Raw genomic sequence first — 17,433 nt, forward strand, 5'->3', positions numbered from 1 at the left:
CGAAATGAAAGTGGAGGTTGTCAGAACATGCCTCAAGACTTGTATCTCGTTGTTACATCCTCAACTTGCCTCACTCTCTCCTGGTTTCCCATAGCAACCCATGGAGAAGCTAAAGCGCATCAGCCCCCACTCCCTGGAGGGTGACGCCGGCTGGCACCTGCGGGACATCTTCGCCGACACCATGAAAGACTTTGAAGCCTACCAGCAGACCACCATTAGCAAGTGGCAGGACCAGCTGCATACGGAGCTCAGGGACCGGCTAAAGCAACCACTCCTGGTATAAAAGGGGACCCAAAAAACGAATGCTTCCCTCAAACTGCAGGAATAACAACAGTTAATGGTTAAAATTAAACCCGGAGAGACTGCAGCGTTCTGCATAACCCAAAATTATAGCAGGGCGGCACACAATGTGAGCGCGGAGCGCAAAGCCATTACGGCGTGGGGTCCAGAGTCCGCTCAAGGGCCCCAGGAAATTTTGGATCCTAGATTCTCTGTGGTGCAATCTGAGGTATTTCCTGGGCACTTTCTTCTGACTCCTCGAATCAAATTTACTTGTGGTAATAATTTGAAAGGAAGGCAAGATTGTTATCGGGAGGTTATCAAAAGTTGATTTTTTTTTCTGGGGCATTTTCTTTTTTTTACTGATTGGAACTCGCCATCGAGCGGATGGTTTGGGATTAGATGTGTGTACGTGAGCACAGCGCGAGTGGATGATTACAGTCGCTTCTCAAAAATAACTCCAGGGTCAGATTCCAGAGACAAAACCCTATAACTCCGGTGAAATATGGTCAGCAGTCCACCTCTGAGAAATGGGTCTGTCAGGCAAGCTGTCATTTTGAGGAAAACAGTGAAAGAAGGCCATTTCCAATGATGCATCTAAAGATTTAGGTTTGGAGAATTGCCATTACAGAAGCAAACGCAAGCGTTGGCATGACACATGTGCGCTGGTGCTATAATTTGTCAGTGTAGTACCTCTGCATTCGACTGAACTCAAGGTCGTATCTCAGATGCTAAATTCAGGAGTAATTCAAAACATGACTCAGCAACTTTTGATCTGATCAAAATCCTAGAATATCATTTTTCTCAGATTATATAGTATTCACTGAGCTGAGCTGAGACATGAGACGTCTGTTAGATTTATTTTCAGTAATTTTGTTGCCTCACATTAACATAATGCACAAATGACAAGTGATGGACTGTACCTTTAAACCAGACATAATGATGATCATTGCCTTCTACTTCAAAATGAAGCAAACTGTTTGGATTCCTTTCTTCTCAGGTTGCCGATGATTATGACCAGGAGGTGGACTACCGCCCCCAGGTCATCCACGTCAACCTGGACCCCGCGCTCCTGCTCCTGCTGCGGGAGGTGCACTACCTGCAGCAGCCGCCGTTCGCCATCAAGCTGCAGGACAGCGTGCGGGACCTGCTGCGCCACACGGACGCCGCCGCCCTGCGCACCACGGCCGCCCGGCTGGAGACCATCGTGTCCAAGTACAACGCGGCCATGCGCTCGCTGGTGGACTTTGAGCAGCCGCTGTTTGAGAGGAAACTGGGCAAGATCGACCACGTGAGTTTGTAGTGCAACTCTTCTTTCAACGGGAGGCCAAATGTACCTATATGGGTTTTTTGGGGGAGGTTGGAATAATAATTAGTATAATGGAAGATCTCACACACGCAATTCCATCACTGATCATTTCAATTTACCGAATAAAATGCAAAGATAATCAATTTACAAAATGAAATCGTAGAATAGAGTCTGGTTCTTTAGATTCAACATTTTCAAATGAATAAACCACATTCGGGAATCTGACTTCAGTTGGGTCCCCCTTACAAATAAGTCTGTTATTCCCCTTCAACCATTTAAGATTTTCCGTTTACTGTGCTATACCCCTCCAAGGGGACACAAGATTCAGATAAAGTGCCAAAACTATATTTGAGGTCGACTTCCAGGGGCAAATTTCATAGAGCTGCTTAAGCACAAAATTTCTTAACTTTAACAGTCCCAAATCCTCCAATTTCAATACGATTTTACATACGCCCTAGAGGGTTAGAGGGTTAAGCATGAAAAAAACTTGCTTAAAATATCAAAGGTTACCAGCTTAAACTCTTTCGGATTGTCATGCTAACCAAAAGACAGCTAAATGTGATCCCAAAACAATATACATCATGTGGAGTCTTGGCTGGTCACCTGATTTATCAAGCAAGGTGCATAAGTAGCTCTGTGAAATTGGCCCCTGGTCATATCAGGGAATGTTAACATGCTTCCTTTGTCTTCAGCTCTTGGAGCAAGGTCTAAGCCACTACACCTGGAAGACCACGGAGAGCGCTGACTTCATCGAACTGGCCTCGGCCCTGGTCGGGGCCGACCTGCACCGCACCCTGGCCATCGTCCAGAGCAACTGCCAGGAGATGGTGGACATCGCCCAGTCCTGGTCCAGCGGCGCCCTGGATGTCTTTGCCTGCCGTGACCCAGACGCCAGCTACCACATGGTCCGCCTGCTGGCCTGGCAGAGGTCTGCGTTGCACCTGTGAAAGAGAAATGGGGATGGAGCAATGTTGCTTAGCGACAAACTCTCACTTTTGACACATTCTCCACGTTCAGTCACATGATTTGAATCTTTCACTTCCTGTGATATATGAAATACACATTTTCTGTTCTTAAAATCCAATCTGAACTTTTAGAAAATATTCCAATTTGATGCTTTGGGGGATATCTCCATGGACAAAAGTGACTTTGGCCCCATTTTCACAATCCAAAACGTTCATTGTTTGAACTGTTTTTTTTTTCTGTTTTAATAATAGCGAACTTAATGAGGATCACGAGAGACTGGTCAAACCGTCGGGACAGCGAATTCACCACCTGCTAGGAAATTCATTTGAGGTAGGTGTTTATAAAGCCACGTTCACTTGCACTATGGTGTTTGTCAAGCCACGTTCAGTTACACTATGGTGTTTATAAAGCCACTTTCAATTACACTATAGTGTTTATAAAGCCACGTTCAATTACACTATGGTGTTTATAAAGCCACGTTCAGTTACACTATGGTGTTTGTAAAGCCACGTTCAATTACACTGTGGTGTTTATAAAGCCATGTTCAGTTACACTATGTAGAAATCAAATAGCATTGTGGTTTGTAGTCTGGTGCGTTAATCCCACATGCGCCCATTTTAGAATTTGCAGTTATGGTAATAGCTACTTATTTCATGACGGTGGTGCCGTTTCACTACTTGAATTCATCGTCAGGACTGGCTGACCTCCTACAAGTTTTCTTACCCACCGGCGTTCCAGTACGCTTTTGTCGTTTTTAAACTTGAAATTGAGCAAGTCAATTAGAAAGCATCGCATATTATTCCAATAGCGTACATGGAGCTGCCGTTGCATCATTTGGTTTTTACATCAAATTGAGTGAGCAACAGATAGCATAGAGGTCTTTTCACCTGACGTAACATAACGAGCAAAGGTGTTTTAGGAAGCACTCCATATATCTGGATGCACGTGCATTTTCGAAGCTGTGTATTTCTACTGGCAGTTTCATGTATGCCAGGATATTGAGAGACGTTTGCGCACACATCTGTGTAAACTGGACGCTGACCATCAAAAATCACGTTAGTGAAATCTTCTATATAAATGTCACATGATTTTGAGGTCAAAAAGTTGGCCCGACGCTAGGCCTGTCACAGTCCAAACAAAACCCCAAACCTCTGAATCCCTAAACTTTGACCCACAACCCCGCATTCCCCCAAAAGGTTTCTCCATGGCCTTCCATTCCTTCACACATGTCCTTTGCTACCCCACAGGCCGTCCAGATCAGCAGGGCTTCGCCCGCCTGGGAGGACTATGTGGACCACATTGACGCCTTGGTACTGGACGGTCTCAAACAGTCCACCCTGAGGAGCCTCAGGTCCATGCTAAACACCCTGGTCCACTCTAATGTGGCAGAGGTAAGACACGATCTGCATTTCTGCCAATACTCGGCTTTGTGTTTGGTTTGGCTCGATTTTGGAAGCCCTTTACTTTAAAGTTGTCAGGGCAGACATAAGCCATATTCTGGCAATGCAGCATTGAATTTCCGACGATCGACCCAAAGTGGGGCCACCTGTCTGCCTGTCCCGAGTAGACTGATTCCCGGCCACAAGTCCACAGGTTAGAAGGGCAATTTGCTTAAGGAACCAGATAAATTCGTGGGTAGCTTGTACCCGGTGACAGATCTGTTACAACTGCGTAATGTTGATGTCGAACGCAAACAGTTGACGCTTCAACGTGAGCAAACGTAGTGTCTGAATCGGAAAATTCCTGAGAAAAGACCTGATCTGTTGTGGCTCCGAACCCGAATTACGTATGAGATTCAGTTGGGCTATGAACCTAGCTGGAAATTTGTGTAGATTATGGACACATGTTCGGGTCACAAACTTCAAAGACACACACTACTGGTTCATCAACAGCTAAACCCGGATCTTGTCAAAATACTGGTACTAAAACTCTTGTCACTGTTTACATTGGGTGTGTGGCCGTACATAAGTGGGCATTTCAAAAACTTGATTTGTTTGTTGTTTAGACGAGTTGTGTTATTTCTGGTAAATGCATATATGTGAAGGACATTGACTCCAATAGATACAAATGAGTGGTAATTAAAATTACCTTGTCATTTCTGAAAAAAAAGGTTTGTAATGGAAAAGGTGCATATTATTCTCAACCAAACTTCGTGCTTGTTTTAAATGGTGAAAACTCTCAAGTAGCAGAGAATTGGCGCAATAAATGTAGTTTGCTGTTCCTGAGATGAGTTAATTTTTCGATGACATGTCCCCTCCATTCAAGTGGCAAACAGGACTTGCCCCATTCCTGGAATTGTTGAAATTAGTCCCCCTGTTGCAAGCAGGCAGAACATTTGAAAGCTACTTTGCTGAGCCATGGTTGGGAACTTCGAAAGTAAAAACCAACGTGAATTGATTGCTTACAGGGACTTGTGATGGACTTACAGGGACTTGTGACGGACTTACAGGGACTTGTGACGGACTTACAGAGACTTCTGATGGACTTACAGGGACTTGTGATGGACTCCAATACAACACTGCTATGAAAATTGTCCCAGTTTTTAAAAGAAACACCCCAGCCGGTTTCCCTCCTACCTCTTCCATAGCCCATGTTGAATCTTGTACATTCGAAACGCGTCCTCTTTGATTTTTCCCATCAGGCTCAGGGGACCGTGGTGCCCGTCCTGACCATCCGTATGGAGCTGATTGAAAACGTCGTGTCCTTTACCCCTCCGTTGGACCAGGGCACAGCGGTCACCAGCGTCCTGGAGAATGTCCACCGGTGGCTGGAGGAATTCAAGAACCGCGGCTCCCTGGTCAAGATGCTCAACCATGATGCGGAGGTCAGAGGGAAAAAAAAAAGCCCAACTGGTTCAATTTAATTCTGAAGCCGTTAGTCTAGAACTCCTGTTTTTGCTGGTACAGTGTTAAGATTTGATTCAGCAGTGCCGCTTCAACAGTTTTATTGCAATTTTTCCCCCAAATTGTAGGAACTATTTTTTTTTGTATTGTGGATGCCAAGATGTTCATGAGGGGCCCATTTCATAGAGCTGCTTAAAGCTCAAATTTGCTTAAGCGCAAAAAACTTTGCTTATTGAAAAAAACAAAGGTTACCAGCTCAAAATCTATGTGATTGTCATGCTAACCCAAAGACAGGTGAATACCATTCCAAAACAATATACAGTACGTGGAGTTTTGGCTGGTAACCTGATTTGTCAAGTAAGGTTGTTTCACACTTAAGCAAATTTCATGCTTATAAGCAGCTCTATGAAATTGGCCCCAGGTTGTACCCAGATATTCCCAAGGGTGGGTTTTCCATCTTGTTTAAAGTGGAAACCCCTTATTTTTGTGCTCAATTCAGAGTTGAGTCCTGCAGGAGTAGAGTGATCAGTATTTGAATCGCAGATCAAATGGCACAGAATCAGTGAAGTAGACGCTTTTCTGTTTTCTTGTCGTCGTGTTTGCAGGGAGGCTACCAGCGGTACATCAGCTTGGACGAGGAGGTACAGCAGCTGTGCGAGCAGATTGTTCAGCTGGTCAAAGAGAACGGCGACGAGTGCATGGTGAATGACTTCCACAATAGACCTTATTCACGGGGATGCCATTTCTTGTTGTGTTCCCAGAATCTATCTTATTCATTGTAATCTATTAAATGGGGTGGTGCCAGACTATTTGGGGTTCCACGCCTCACTTTAGTTTTTGTTTTTGTTTTTTCAAATGTGGCTTAAAACATTTAGATATTATTTATCACATATGTTAAGTTCATCAGCATAAATGACAATTTATTTGTAATAAGTTTTATTTCAGCGCTTGCATTTTTAGTCTCGGATGCCAAAATAAAAAAAAGTTGTCGGTTGATTTTTTAAAACCGTAGTAAACACAACGTTGCACAATGGTTTATTCACGTGGCTCATTATTATTCATTTTGGGGTCTAATGTTTTTCTCTTAGAAATTACTGGAGCTGTTCAAGAATTACACCTTCCTGTGGATGCACAACATCAACGAGACGTTTGACGAGTTCCTGCAGGGCCGTCTGAGCTCCAACCCCATGAGGGACCTGGAGAAGCTGGGTCCCTCGGCCGGGATGCGATCTGCAGCCTCGGAGCGCTCGCTGCGCTCTGCCCAGAGCGGACGGTAAAGATCGTTCGTGACCTGATCCTTTTTTTGGTCCTCTTTATCTCGGACTCTGCTGAAGACTTTGTCAACTTCGTGACAAAGAAAATGTTTGAGAGGTCCAAGGAATGGTCAAGATGTACATCAGACCTCTTTCAGAAAAACTCCTTCGTACCAGGCAGATTACCTTCTAAACGCTTTATTAGCAGGAATGAAAATATTGATGGATGGAGGGTTGGGACTTAAACTTTCCTTCTTATTCAGCAGAATGTTGTATTAACAGTGCTTTTATGAACGAGATTTGACTCCTTAAGCAACCACAGACTGATGATCTTTCTAAAGGTACAGACTAAAAACAAAAGCAAATCAAGACTGAATTGTTTAACGTTCGTCATGTGAGATGCCATGCTCACGGGGAACTGCATGCACAGCAAAACCCTAATGCTGCGATGTTGGACTTGAGCTCTACTGTACTGACGGTGGCTGTAAGCCGTCACAGTGCTTCAAATTTTCCAATCTTTCAGCGCCAGTTCAGCGTCCCAGTACAGCATCGGGGCCAAGGGGGCCATGGGCACGGCTGAGAAGTTCTTCCTGACGCCCAAGGACACCAGCGAGTATGACAACGTGCCGCCACTGGACATGTTTGATGCCGAAATCGACGTGTACAGGGTAAAAGAGTACTCGATTCTCAAATCACGGCATATGCCATGTTAAACGTTTGTCCTGTTGCCCATGTTCTTAAGCAAGATGCATCTTGCCTCCCGTCATTTGAAGAGGAATGGGACGCATGCAAGATCTGCGCGAGAACACGGAGCCACTTCAGAAATGGCTTCTAACTCCGGTCTTTGGATGAGAATTTTCATGTCTTGCAGAAAACAAAGAAACAAACAAGAACTTCCCACCAACGGTGCAGAGCGGACTTCTTTTTAAAGAGGAATTTACATTCCTATAATTTCTTCCCTGCCATGCAGACTGCCAGGGATGAGATTGCAAGCATCTTTGACTACAGAGATGTGGGATGGATACGAGTGGATCTACAGCCAATCAAACAAGTCCTGACGACCTACGCCAGTCGCTGGATGTGGACTTTCACTAAATACCTCACCGATCAGGTAAACGACGCAAAACCTTCACCTGACTATTAGAAGCCACAACACTTCTCTTTACACAACAGGGAGCCAGGACGGTTCGCTGCTGTCCGCTCTGAGTGCAACAAAAGAGCGGGCATTTATAATGGAGATCGATGGCACGTTTGACGCGAAGCAAGCAGAAGATGCGTAACGAATTTATTCCTTAATGTATGGTCTTTGCCTAAATGCAGAACACGTGCAAGAACCCGCTTGGACAACTTACAACCATCTGTCTTTCTTTTGCCGCTTGGGGTTGCACTTCAATTCGGGGCGGATATGCCGCAGCAGTGGTCCTGTCTTTTTGCCTGAAGAACTTTCAAGTGGTTTTTTTCAAGGAACAAAAATGGAAATACAAATTGAGTTTTGAATTGCATTAAAACTGGAATCGACTGCCCGTAGACAAGTTGACTTTGGACAATGTTAGGCTATTAAAGGGTTTACAACTTTTTGTTGTGTTAAAGTTTCAAACTTGCACACAAGAAACTGCCACAAAAATTCCCCAAACTGGGTTTTCGCAGCAAGAACCAAGTTTGTCAGCCAAGCGAGAACATTGACAACTTTAGGAAAGTTCCAATCTTTCTGCCACGCTTCCTTCACTTGTGTAGGTGACTGAGCTACTAACGGATCTGGACTCCTTCCTCAAGCGCATCGAGCCGGAGATCGAGAGCATCTCGGGCGAGGAGCGGGACACGGCCTCCTTCATGCGGATGATGCGCATCTTCAACGAGGTGTCGGCCAAGCAGCAGGAGATGGACGGCCAGTTCACGGCCATGAACCGCACCGTGCTGCTACTCAAGAAGTACGCACAGGCCCTGCCCGACCGCACCAGGGCGCTGTACGACGCCGCCCCTGGGCGCTGGAACAACCTGAAGACCAAAGTGTCACTTGCGAAGCAGAGACTGGGGCCTCGGATACAGGAGGAGTCGGCCAGCATCACAAAGGTGAGATGCTCTCAGAGACAGTCTCGAAAAAGTATGGTGTCAGGAGTTGTGAATAAAAAGGTGCCATTGAGGCTCTGGTCTCTCTATGAACAGCAACACGTTACTTTAACAACCTCAAAACCAAAATGTTGCAGGCTAGTGGGAAATTAGGACCACGGATACAAGAGGAATTGACCATAATGATAAAGGTAAGGTGCCCAAGAGATGGTCGTTAAAAGTTGAGTGGGAAAACAAAGTGGTATTTATTAAACTTCAAAAGCGACGTGTCGTTTAAGAGTTAAACAGGCTTGGCCTGTAAAACAGAACAGTTGGGTCGGTCCTACCAAGGTAAGATGCTGAACTGGACTGAGGTACTGTGTGGAGTTGCACCAGTGCCTCAAGACCAAAATACCAGTACAACTGGCAAGACAGAGGTACTAAGGCCGCATAGTTAGGAGGATTTTGCAAGGACTTAACATTAAGAGTAAGTCTCTTAAAGTTACAATATTAAGGATGAGGAGTAGAAAGGTACGATTTAGGCTCAGGCCTCACTCTTAGGCAGTGGGTCCGTCATTGCTCGAACAACCTCAAGACCAACAAAGGCTGGCGGCTAGCACCCTGAATGCTGGATACTTAGAGACAAGATTCAGGATGCGGAGTTTAGGGTCAATCCTTGACCTGCTCTAGTTTGCTGGAACGACTTCATGTCTAAAGGTGTCTGTCTAAACAAAGGCTGGGCCTTTATAGAGGGAAGACATGTAAAGTGGCTGGAAATACTTTGCCGGGGGGGGCTCAACATCCAGCTGTTTAAGGAAACCGTTTGAGATGATTGAACATTGGAATATTCAAACTCTGATAAGATGCACTTTTCAGGACAGGTGTTTCCTAAGTGGTGATTTATCCCATTGTCCATATCGTTGGGCAAAGGCATCCGCTGGCTTTGAATTAACGTTTACACCTTTTTTACATATAGAACATAACTTTGGATCCAATATAATGGAATTATCTTCCATTTATTTCAAGGATTTTCAACTCTGAATATTCAATTTTGAAACTAAAATATTTATATATTCCATAATTTGAATATTTGAAATGAAATACCTAATATTCAATTATTTGAATATTCAGCTCACCCAAGGCCCAACCAAACTGGCTGAATACTATTTCTAATCTATGGACTTCTATTTTGCACTTTTTCAGGACCTTGCCTCTTTTGGCGAGCGAGTGGAGACCCTCCAGAGGGCGCTCTCCTCCTCAGAGATCTACACCTATGACTGCCAGATCCAGGCCGCTTTCAAGGAGATCGCCAGGTTCATGCAGCTGCTGGAAAAACTGGACAACGAAGCTCAGGTTACTCACTGTGTTCATGAATTGTTCAGATGCTTTATTATTATTATCGGGTGATTTGTCTTTGGATCCATCTCGTTGACTTTTTGGTAATTTTGTAATGTCATAAGTACTGGATAATGAAAATTTACAATCAGCCCGAAAAATGCACTTCTTGTTTTCTGACTTTGTTTCTATAATAAATTTGAAAAATTTAAGAAACTCAAAGATTCTAATATTTTAAAACATTAGTTAACTTTTGTTTTATTTCAATTAAAGTTTTGTGAAATTTCCAAACGTGCTGCACTGGAAAATAACTTCATTAGTTTAACTCATTACACCATTGTTGAATTTATTCTAGTTCCCTGCACCCCCCCCCGTTTATAAAATCAGTCCTTGCCCACAATCATCCACAAGCTTTTCATCATGAATATTTATGAACATGCATATCAAATAGTCACAGCCTAGAGTCTGCAAATGTCGAGCTTTAATCATGGCCAAAGTGTTGACGTAGTTCTCTCATCCATATTCATGAAGGAACCATGAATAATTCCAAAATACTAATGATGTCATGATTATTAATATACAATACGCATGCCTCCAAGCAGGTTATGAATAGCTTTCTAGGAGGGCGGGTGAGCATTGTTTCATATGCATGGCGTGGGATGATGTTGCTTCTAGAACTTGTAGATTTGGCCAGATTATCTTTAGAATTTCAGTTTACGTGATGCTGCTTTTTTTCTGTATACTGCATTGCATGGCATTGTAAAAACGTGAATTTAAATTTGTAGTCGATAAATCCTTCATGTCCTTTAAGGCTGCAAGACCTTCACAAATTCGATTTGGCTGCAATTCTGTGTTCTTCTTCAACCAAACTGTACATAGGATCCATCTAGACTGCATTCGTTCTGCTGTCCAATGCATGGCAGGCTATTTATCTATTAATGACTTCATTTTGTTCTTTGTGTGGCTAAGCTCTGTGTGTAGGGCTTATCATTCTCGGGGATAAACCCAGTTCATGGCTTTCGTGCCTTTGCTGAAAGTTGCATGTGAGCCTCAATTTGAATTCACTGTACACCTCTACATGTATCCATTTGTCAAAGAGATCTAGAACTTTTAACACTTCCAATTTTATATTTGTGATAGGCGATGCTTGATTTCGAGATTAGGCCAGAAAGAGATAGATCTATGAATTTTTAGACCTGTACAACAGTTTGTGAATCCGTGGAATACGGCCGTTTCACAACAAGGCGCCACCAAGAGTTTGCAACGCATTGGCCAATCACAATGCGTGAAAGTTGTCGACCCAAAGCGCGTTTAGAAAGGGTCGACAAATTTCGAGCGCTGTGATTGGCCAATGCATTGCAAACTCTAGGAGGCGCCCTATTGTGAAACGGCCGTATTGGGGAAGGGTAATTACACTGCCGAAGCACATGCCGTACATGGTCATAACTTACATATATCTTAACATGAAACATTTGAAATGTTCTTTATGTTTCCATGCTTTTGAGGTTGTCAGTAGTCTGTCTCTTGAGGAATGTCTTGGCTTTATTGCTCTTGCTTTCTATTTGCATCCTCTTGAGTTCAACCAAATTAATGCATGGTTTGATTCACAGTGGCCAGCAGACTGTAGTTGTAGTCAATTTGTTCCTTGGAAATGTAGAAAGAAGGCCCTTTGCATGTCTTGAAATTAGACTAGAGATTAGAAGTCGTCTTGTTTCACTTTTGAGACGGCACTGCCTTGAATAACAGGTAGCAACTTGAAAGTGCATATGTCTTTGGAGCAATCTTCAAAAATTGATTTGGTCCTTTCTTATTACCCTCGGAATAATGATGTAAAATAGGTCTGAAATTAGCTATACGCCATTACTGCTGGATAGTTGATTCTTGCCTCAAGGACCTCATCGAGGTCTGAAATTAGCTACATGCCATTACTGCTGGATAGTTGATTCTTGCCTCAAGGACCTCATCGAGGTCTGAAATTAGCTATACGCCATTACTGCTGGATAGTTGATTCTTGCCTCAAGGACCTCATCGAGGTCTGAAATTAGCTACATGCCATTAATGCTGGATAGTTGATTCTTGCCTCAAGGACCTCATTGAGGTCTTAAATTAGCTACATGCCATTAATGCTGGATAGTTGATTCTTGCCTCAAGGACCTCATTTAGGTCTTAAATTAGCTAGATGCCATTAATGCTGGATAGTTGCTTCTTACCTCAAGGACCTTATTGAGCTGCAAGAGCTGCTTGAGACGGCGGTGGTCAACTTCACTGTCCTGCCTGAGTAAGTCTAGAAATCTCTCTGTCGATTCCCCCCGTGTTCCTGTAAACTGTGATCACTGATCAGTGTAGAATTGAACATCCGTATTCTAACTTCTCTGAGATAAACTATCCCCATGGAGGGAATGGAGTTTTAGGAAGACTGCTACAGCAGGCCTCTGCCGACATCACGACATAATTTAAAAGCTACAGAGTACCCAAGTGAATACGTCACATGCACAATTATGCGCGTGAGAGGCATCAGTGTGAGAACCAGCGCGCAAACCAACTTATGTGCTTACTCCATTCGTCTGCACTACACATCCCAGTTCAAATTGGCGTCCCATTTTAGTGCTTTATGCCAATAATGTCTTATGGACTTTGTCATGTTTCTTATAGTGGCCAGTGTCTGCTCCCCGAGGAAAAAATTGTAGCACAAAATTTCATCACACCTGAATCGTTTTGTATTATAAAATGATTCAGGTGTGATGACATTTATCATTTTTATCTGTAAGTTTAATTTGTGTGGGGAGGAAACAAACACAAGACTGATGTTGTGTCGTGCCTCTTGCTGACAGATGCCGACATGAGCTGCGCAACCTGAAGCTGGTCTGGGACACGGTGGAGACCATCCAGGGCCAGCAGGAGGAGTGGAAGCAGGAGTCCTGGCAGAAGATGAACACCAAGTACCTGAGGGAGGTGACCAACGACCAGCTGGAGAGGGTCAGGGGATTGCCCGAGGAGGCCCACTACTGGGACGTCTACCTGGGGCTGGAGGACAGCATCTTGATCATACAGGTAGGTTAGGTGGATAGAGGGTTTGGTTGATGGTAGAGGAAAGAGGGATGAGGCTGATGGGTGCAAAAGGTAGTCACCCAAGGACCTGGAGAAGGTCAGGGATTTGCCTGAGGAGGCCCACTACTGGGACGTCTACCTGGGGCTGGAGGACAGCATCTTGATCATACAGGTAGGTTAGGTGGATAGAGGGTTTGGTTGATGGTAGAGGAAAGAGGGATGAGGCTGATGGGTGCAAAAGGTAGTCACCCAAGGACTTAGAGAAGGTCAGGCATTTGCCTGAGGAGGCCCACTACTGGGACGTCTACCTGGGGCTGGAGGACAGCATCCTGATCATTGTACAGGTAGCGTGGATGGGTGGAGGATTAAGGGGATGATTTTAGGAAGAGGGATAAGGAGGAAGTAGGCAAAAAGAAGATGCTTGGAGAACTTGAGGGGCTTGCCAGAGGAGGCCCACCCACCAATGAGGCATCTCCCTGGCGCTAGGAGACAGCATCTCGATCATACAGGTATTAAGATTGTTGGAAGACAGGGTTAATGAACAGATACGAGCAGCTTGTGAACCAACCTGATGGAGGGCACATACAACCATTTGGAGAAACTTGAAGCATTAGGTAAGGAGGCCCACTAAACTGGAGTTCTTATGGTAAGCTGCAGGAATGCATCTTTAGAGTGGCTTTCCTTGAGACCAACAGCTAAGTTGTCAACCTGGTAGCCGATGGTAAAATTATGTAGCAGTACTCTTAGGATTAGTGCTACGTGGATGAGATAGGCAAAGACTTGGACATATGGGGGCTTTTCACAGAGGATGCCTACATCTCAGTTAGTTTTTATCAGATAGAGATTTTGTTTTGGGTGTATTTTTAGGCTTGCTTGCCGCTCATCGAAGACCTGAGCAACCCGGCCATGCGGACCAGGCACTGGAAGCAGCTGGTGCGCGTGACCGGGGGCGCCCTGCTCATCGACAACGAGAACCTGAAGAGGATGACCTTGGGTCAGCTCCTGCAGCTGGGCCTTCAGAGTGAGTCAGGTGTTTAGGGAGAATTGTAACATTCACCAATTAAGCGCTGTCTTTCAAATTTGAAAATAGTGGCAATTGGACAGAACCTTGTGGCTTGGTTTCACGTTGAGCTGACATTTTGCTGGAATTTCACTGTCGGTTTTTTTGTTTTTGTTTCATTTTTTGGGGGTTTTTTTTGGACAACAAATCTTCGGGACTTGTTCTTAATAGCCTGTACAAGGTATCAACTTCAAACTTGGCTTGAGCATTGGTCCTGATCCCAATATGCATGTTTCTGACATCATGATGATGTCATCAGGCATTAAATCAAGGAAATTTTATCTTCAAAGACTGACCAGGTACATCGACTTTCATCTATTTCTTCTCCATAAATACCTCAGACAGTTTCCATATTCAAATACGCGCAATGTGACCGTGTATTAACATTTGATAATGCCCACTGCGATTTGATAATGCCCGCTGCGTAAAGGCGTGCTGGCATCTGGATACGAGACAGTTTAAGCCATTCTTATTGGTCAAGAGTCTGTGTGTGTCGCGGCACGCAGAACTCGCCGTGTGCGCCAAGTCCATATAAGGAGATTCTTTTGGACTACTTGCACAAGGAATATACATGTACCATCAAATGGACGGGTTTATTCGGGGAAATGAAAGTAAAATCCTTTGAAATTTATCGTATATTGACTTCTTTTGACTCTCTGACTAAAACGGTGTTTGTGAATGGAAATAGATATATGCTTGGTCAGGAGAACGAACGCTGATAATGCCCTAGCTTGCGGCTCGGGCATTAGTTGCGTTCATTCTCCTGAGCTGGTCTTAAAACGTACGCTTTAGACCCGCTAAGCACGAAGTTATACAGGTACTGTATGATGAACTATTTGGGGATCGGACAAACTTTGAGACGTTTAGGAACTCACATGTCCTGCCGACTAGTAGCTTGTTTTTTTTATATTCCCGTTGGTTTACATGTCTACAGTCATTACCTTTAATTTATTTAATCAATCAAATCAAACTCAAATCAAAAAAGAAAAGGAAACAAATAAGTGAACCTCTGGTATTATTTCTTACACTGTATCACTGTGCTGTTCTATTGTCTGTATTCTCCTCGTCAGACCATGTTGATGAGGTCCGGGCCATCGTCCAGCGTGCCGTGAAAGACGTCACCATCGAGAGTGCCCTGAAGACATACGAGGAGATCTGGCTGAGTAAGATCTTTGAGCTGAGACCCCACGTCAGGGTCATCAGCGGAGCGGGCAGTGACAAACCCGACAAAGAGGTGAGGCATATCACCCACAAGAGACGTTCTGCAGCCGCAAGTGATTCTCTGTGCAGAGCTGTTCCCTGTCCTTTGCTGACTGCAAATACGGCAAATCCTCCTGGTGATCATGGATGTACACATGGCCTTGGAAGCCTGTGTTATTTTTGACCCGATTGGCAGTATACAAACAGAATTGTGCTAGACACAAAAAAGTTTTCCCTAGGTGATCAGGGTACCAGGCAAAACGTCATTTGCTGTGCATTGTTTTTGACTGGTTCCCAGCTAGTTTTACCTGGTATATAAAGTTGCAAGGCAGTGATTTCTGGTTTGAAGGAGCTCTTCTTCTATCTCAGCCACAACAGACTTTCTTTTGGTGTCAAGACCGATTTCCATATTTTGATTTTTCTTCCCCAAGGAGACGGACACTAAGAGCGAGTACTCCCAGAGCGATGCTGGCACCGTCAAGGGACTGGTGCCGTCCGGCGGCCGCCGAGCTCAGAGTCGGATGTCCTCCTTCACCATCGGTACGGGAGGCCGGACCAAAAGGGCTAGCGTCTCCTCTCTCCCGGCATCCCTGCTCAACCTGGGAGAGGTAAGCCAAAAACAGAAAGGAGAGCAACTTTGAAATTCCTCAACCAGGTACAATCAAGATATCTGGTCGGGTTCCCCTGTATTCTGGTCAAGAACTTAGAGGTAATTCCTACATGTTCTGTCATGTTCAGTCAATTTTTAGGAGGTCAGGTTCTTGCACAAGTCTTTGTTTTTTACTGATATTTGTTTTTTAGATAATTTGATGTCGTTTTGATGTTGCTCTTTCTTGCTATTAATCCAAGAGACAGATGCATGTTGGAAATCTAAAGTTTGACAGTGACATTAGGAAAGCGTGAACACAAATATACCTTGTGGTTTTGACCTCTCAGAAGGGTTTTGTGACATTAGGAAAGCGTGGACACAAATATACCTTGTGGTTTTGACCTCTCAGAAGGGTTTTAAAATGCTTGTACTGGACTGTATCTATATGTGGACAGGCTGAGGAATTTCCACACAACGACTGAAATTTACTTGAACTTTTCCATTTCCATTTCCATTCTTCCGCAAGGACACCGAAGCGCTTTTTGAACTCATTGTAAGTACGACAGCGGCCGTTTCACTGGCCTCTCATCCTTCCGCATGTCCTTTCTTGCTTGCCACAAGAAACCTCTGAGCATGTGCCGCCAGTTCACCTGCTTTCGTTTTCCGCTGCATGCACCACCCCAGCTAAATACAGCTCTTTTTATTGATTGCAAAATCTTTGCAAAATTTGCAGTGCATCTTTCTACTATTTTTTTTGGTCAATTTTTGCAAGTGCACCCTGGTAGTATTTCTGTCCACTTTTGCAAAAAAAGAGTGAGAGAAACATTGTACGGAAACTGCAAACCTCACAAGTGAAGTAACATTTTGGCTTTCAAGGAAGCACTGACCTATTGGCTGTACAGCGCATGCCTACATGATGAATTATATTGAGTGTTAGTGTTATTTTTTTGTATTATTAAAATTTCTGGTAATGACACCAAGGATTCCTCAAAAGCACTCTAGGCACTGTAAGCTCGCTATCCTGCAGAAACCTGTAGAGAGATAGATAGTGAGAAGCAGTTATAGTCTTAGAGGTGGGAGGAACACCCCAGAGGAATATTCTATGTTAAACCCACAAAATCAGGTAGGGACTGAAGACCCAATCCACATGTGGACCGAGCTGGGAATCGAACCCGGGCCTTAGAGGTGCAAGGCAAAAAAGGAACCACTACGCCAACCTGACTCCAATTACAATCTAGTGAAGAGAGTCAAAATTTCATATGAAACCGGGAAAGTGATTAGAACCAGTTGGTACCTTTGTCATCCGTCAAAAACCACCGACGTGACAGGCACTCAACTAAGAATGGATACAGTGTCGGAGGTACATGTATTTATGAATGTGAAATGATACTGGATTAATAATCTGAAGCTGGGGGGTTGATAGATTTGGAGAGCGTTGATCAGTTGCAAAAAATTATCAGTGAATCTCTTCACACTTGTTGAAGGCACGGAAAGTGCAGTACCTC

The 17,433-nt window shown here is 44.2% G+C and overlaps 1 protein-coding gene across 8 annotated transcripts in view; it reads left to right on the forward strand.

Annotated features, from left to right (window-relative positions):
- LOC110983882 (uncharacterized) overlaps positions 1–17,433 on the forward strand; it is a 107,808-nt gene that overhangs the window by 14,607 nt on the left and 75,768 nt on the right. For 7 of the 8 annotated variants that reach the window (XM_087142120.1, XM_087142124.1, XM_087142127.1 and 4 more), the window contains exons 13-30: positions 95–277; positions 1,280–1,570; positions 2,281–2,516; positions 2,806–2,884; positions 3,802–3,945; positions 5,196–5,378; positions 6,003–6,098; positions 6,486–6,670; positions 7,174–7,318; positions 7,621–7,761; positions 8,385–8,720; positions 9,900–10,049; positions 12,248–12,309; positions 12,863–13,082; positions 13,947–14,100; positions 15,210–15,373; positions 15,771–15,947; positions 16,455–16,481. In XM_087142120.1, the coding sequence (XP_086998246.1) occupies positions 95–277; positions 1,280–1,570; positions 2,281–2,516; positions 2,806–2,884; positions 3,802–3,945; positions 5,196–5,378; positions 6,003–6,098; positions 6,486–6,670; positions 7,174–7,318; positions 7,621–7,761; positions 8,385–8,720; positions 9,900–10,049; positions 12,248–12,309; positions 12,863–13,082; positions 13,947–14,100; positions 15,210–15,373; positions 15,771–15,947; positions 16,455–16,481 (2,973 nt within the window). The remainder of the gene's footprint in view (positions 1–94; positions 278–1,279; positions 1,571–2,280; positions 2,517–2,805; positions 2,885–3,801; positions 3,946–5,195; positions 5,379–6,002; positions 6,099–6,485; positions 6,671–7,173; positions 7,319–7,620; positions 7,762–8,384; positions 8,721–9,899; positions 10,050–12,247; positions 12,310–12,862; positions 13,083–13,946; positions 14,101–15,209; positions 15,374–15,770; positions 15,948–16,454; positions 16,482–17,433) is intronic. The other variant, XM_087142125.1, reaches the window with a different exon arrangement.

The sequence above is a fragment of the Acanthaster planci genome, linkage group LG10, assembly GCF_054643075.1.
Source record: "Acanthaster planci isolate LZ-2023a linkage group LG10, COTS_SCS, whole genome shotgun sequence".
In the NCBI taxonomy this organism is placed as follows: Eukaryota; Metazoa; Echinodermata; class Asteroidea; order Valvatida; family Acanthasteridae; genus Acanthaster; species Acanthaster planci.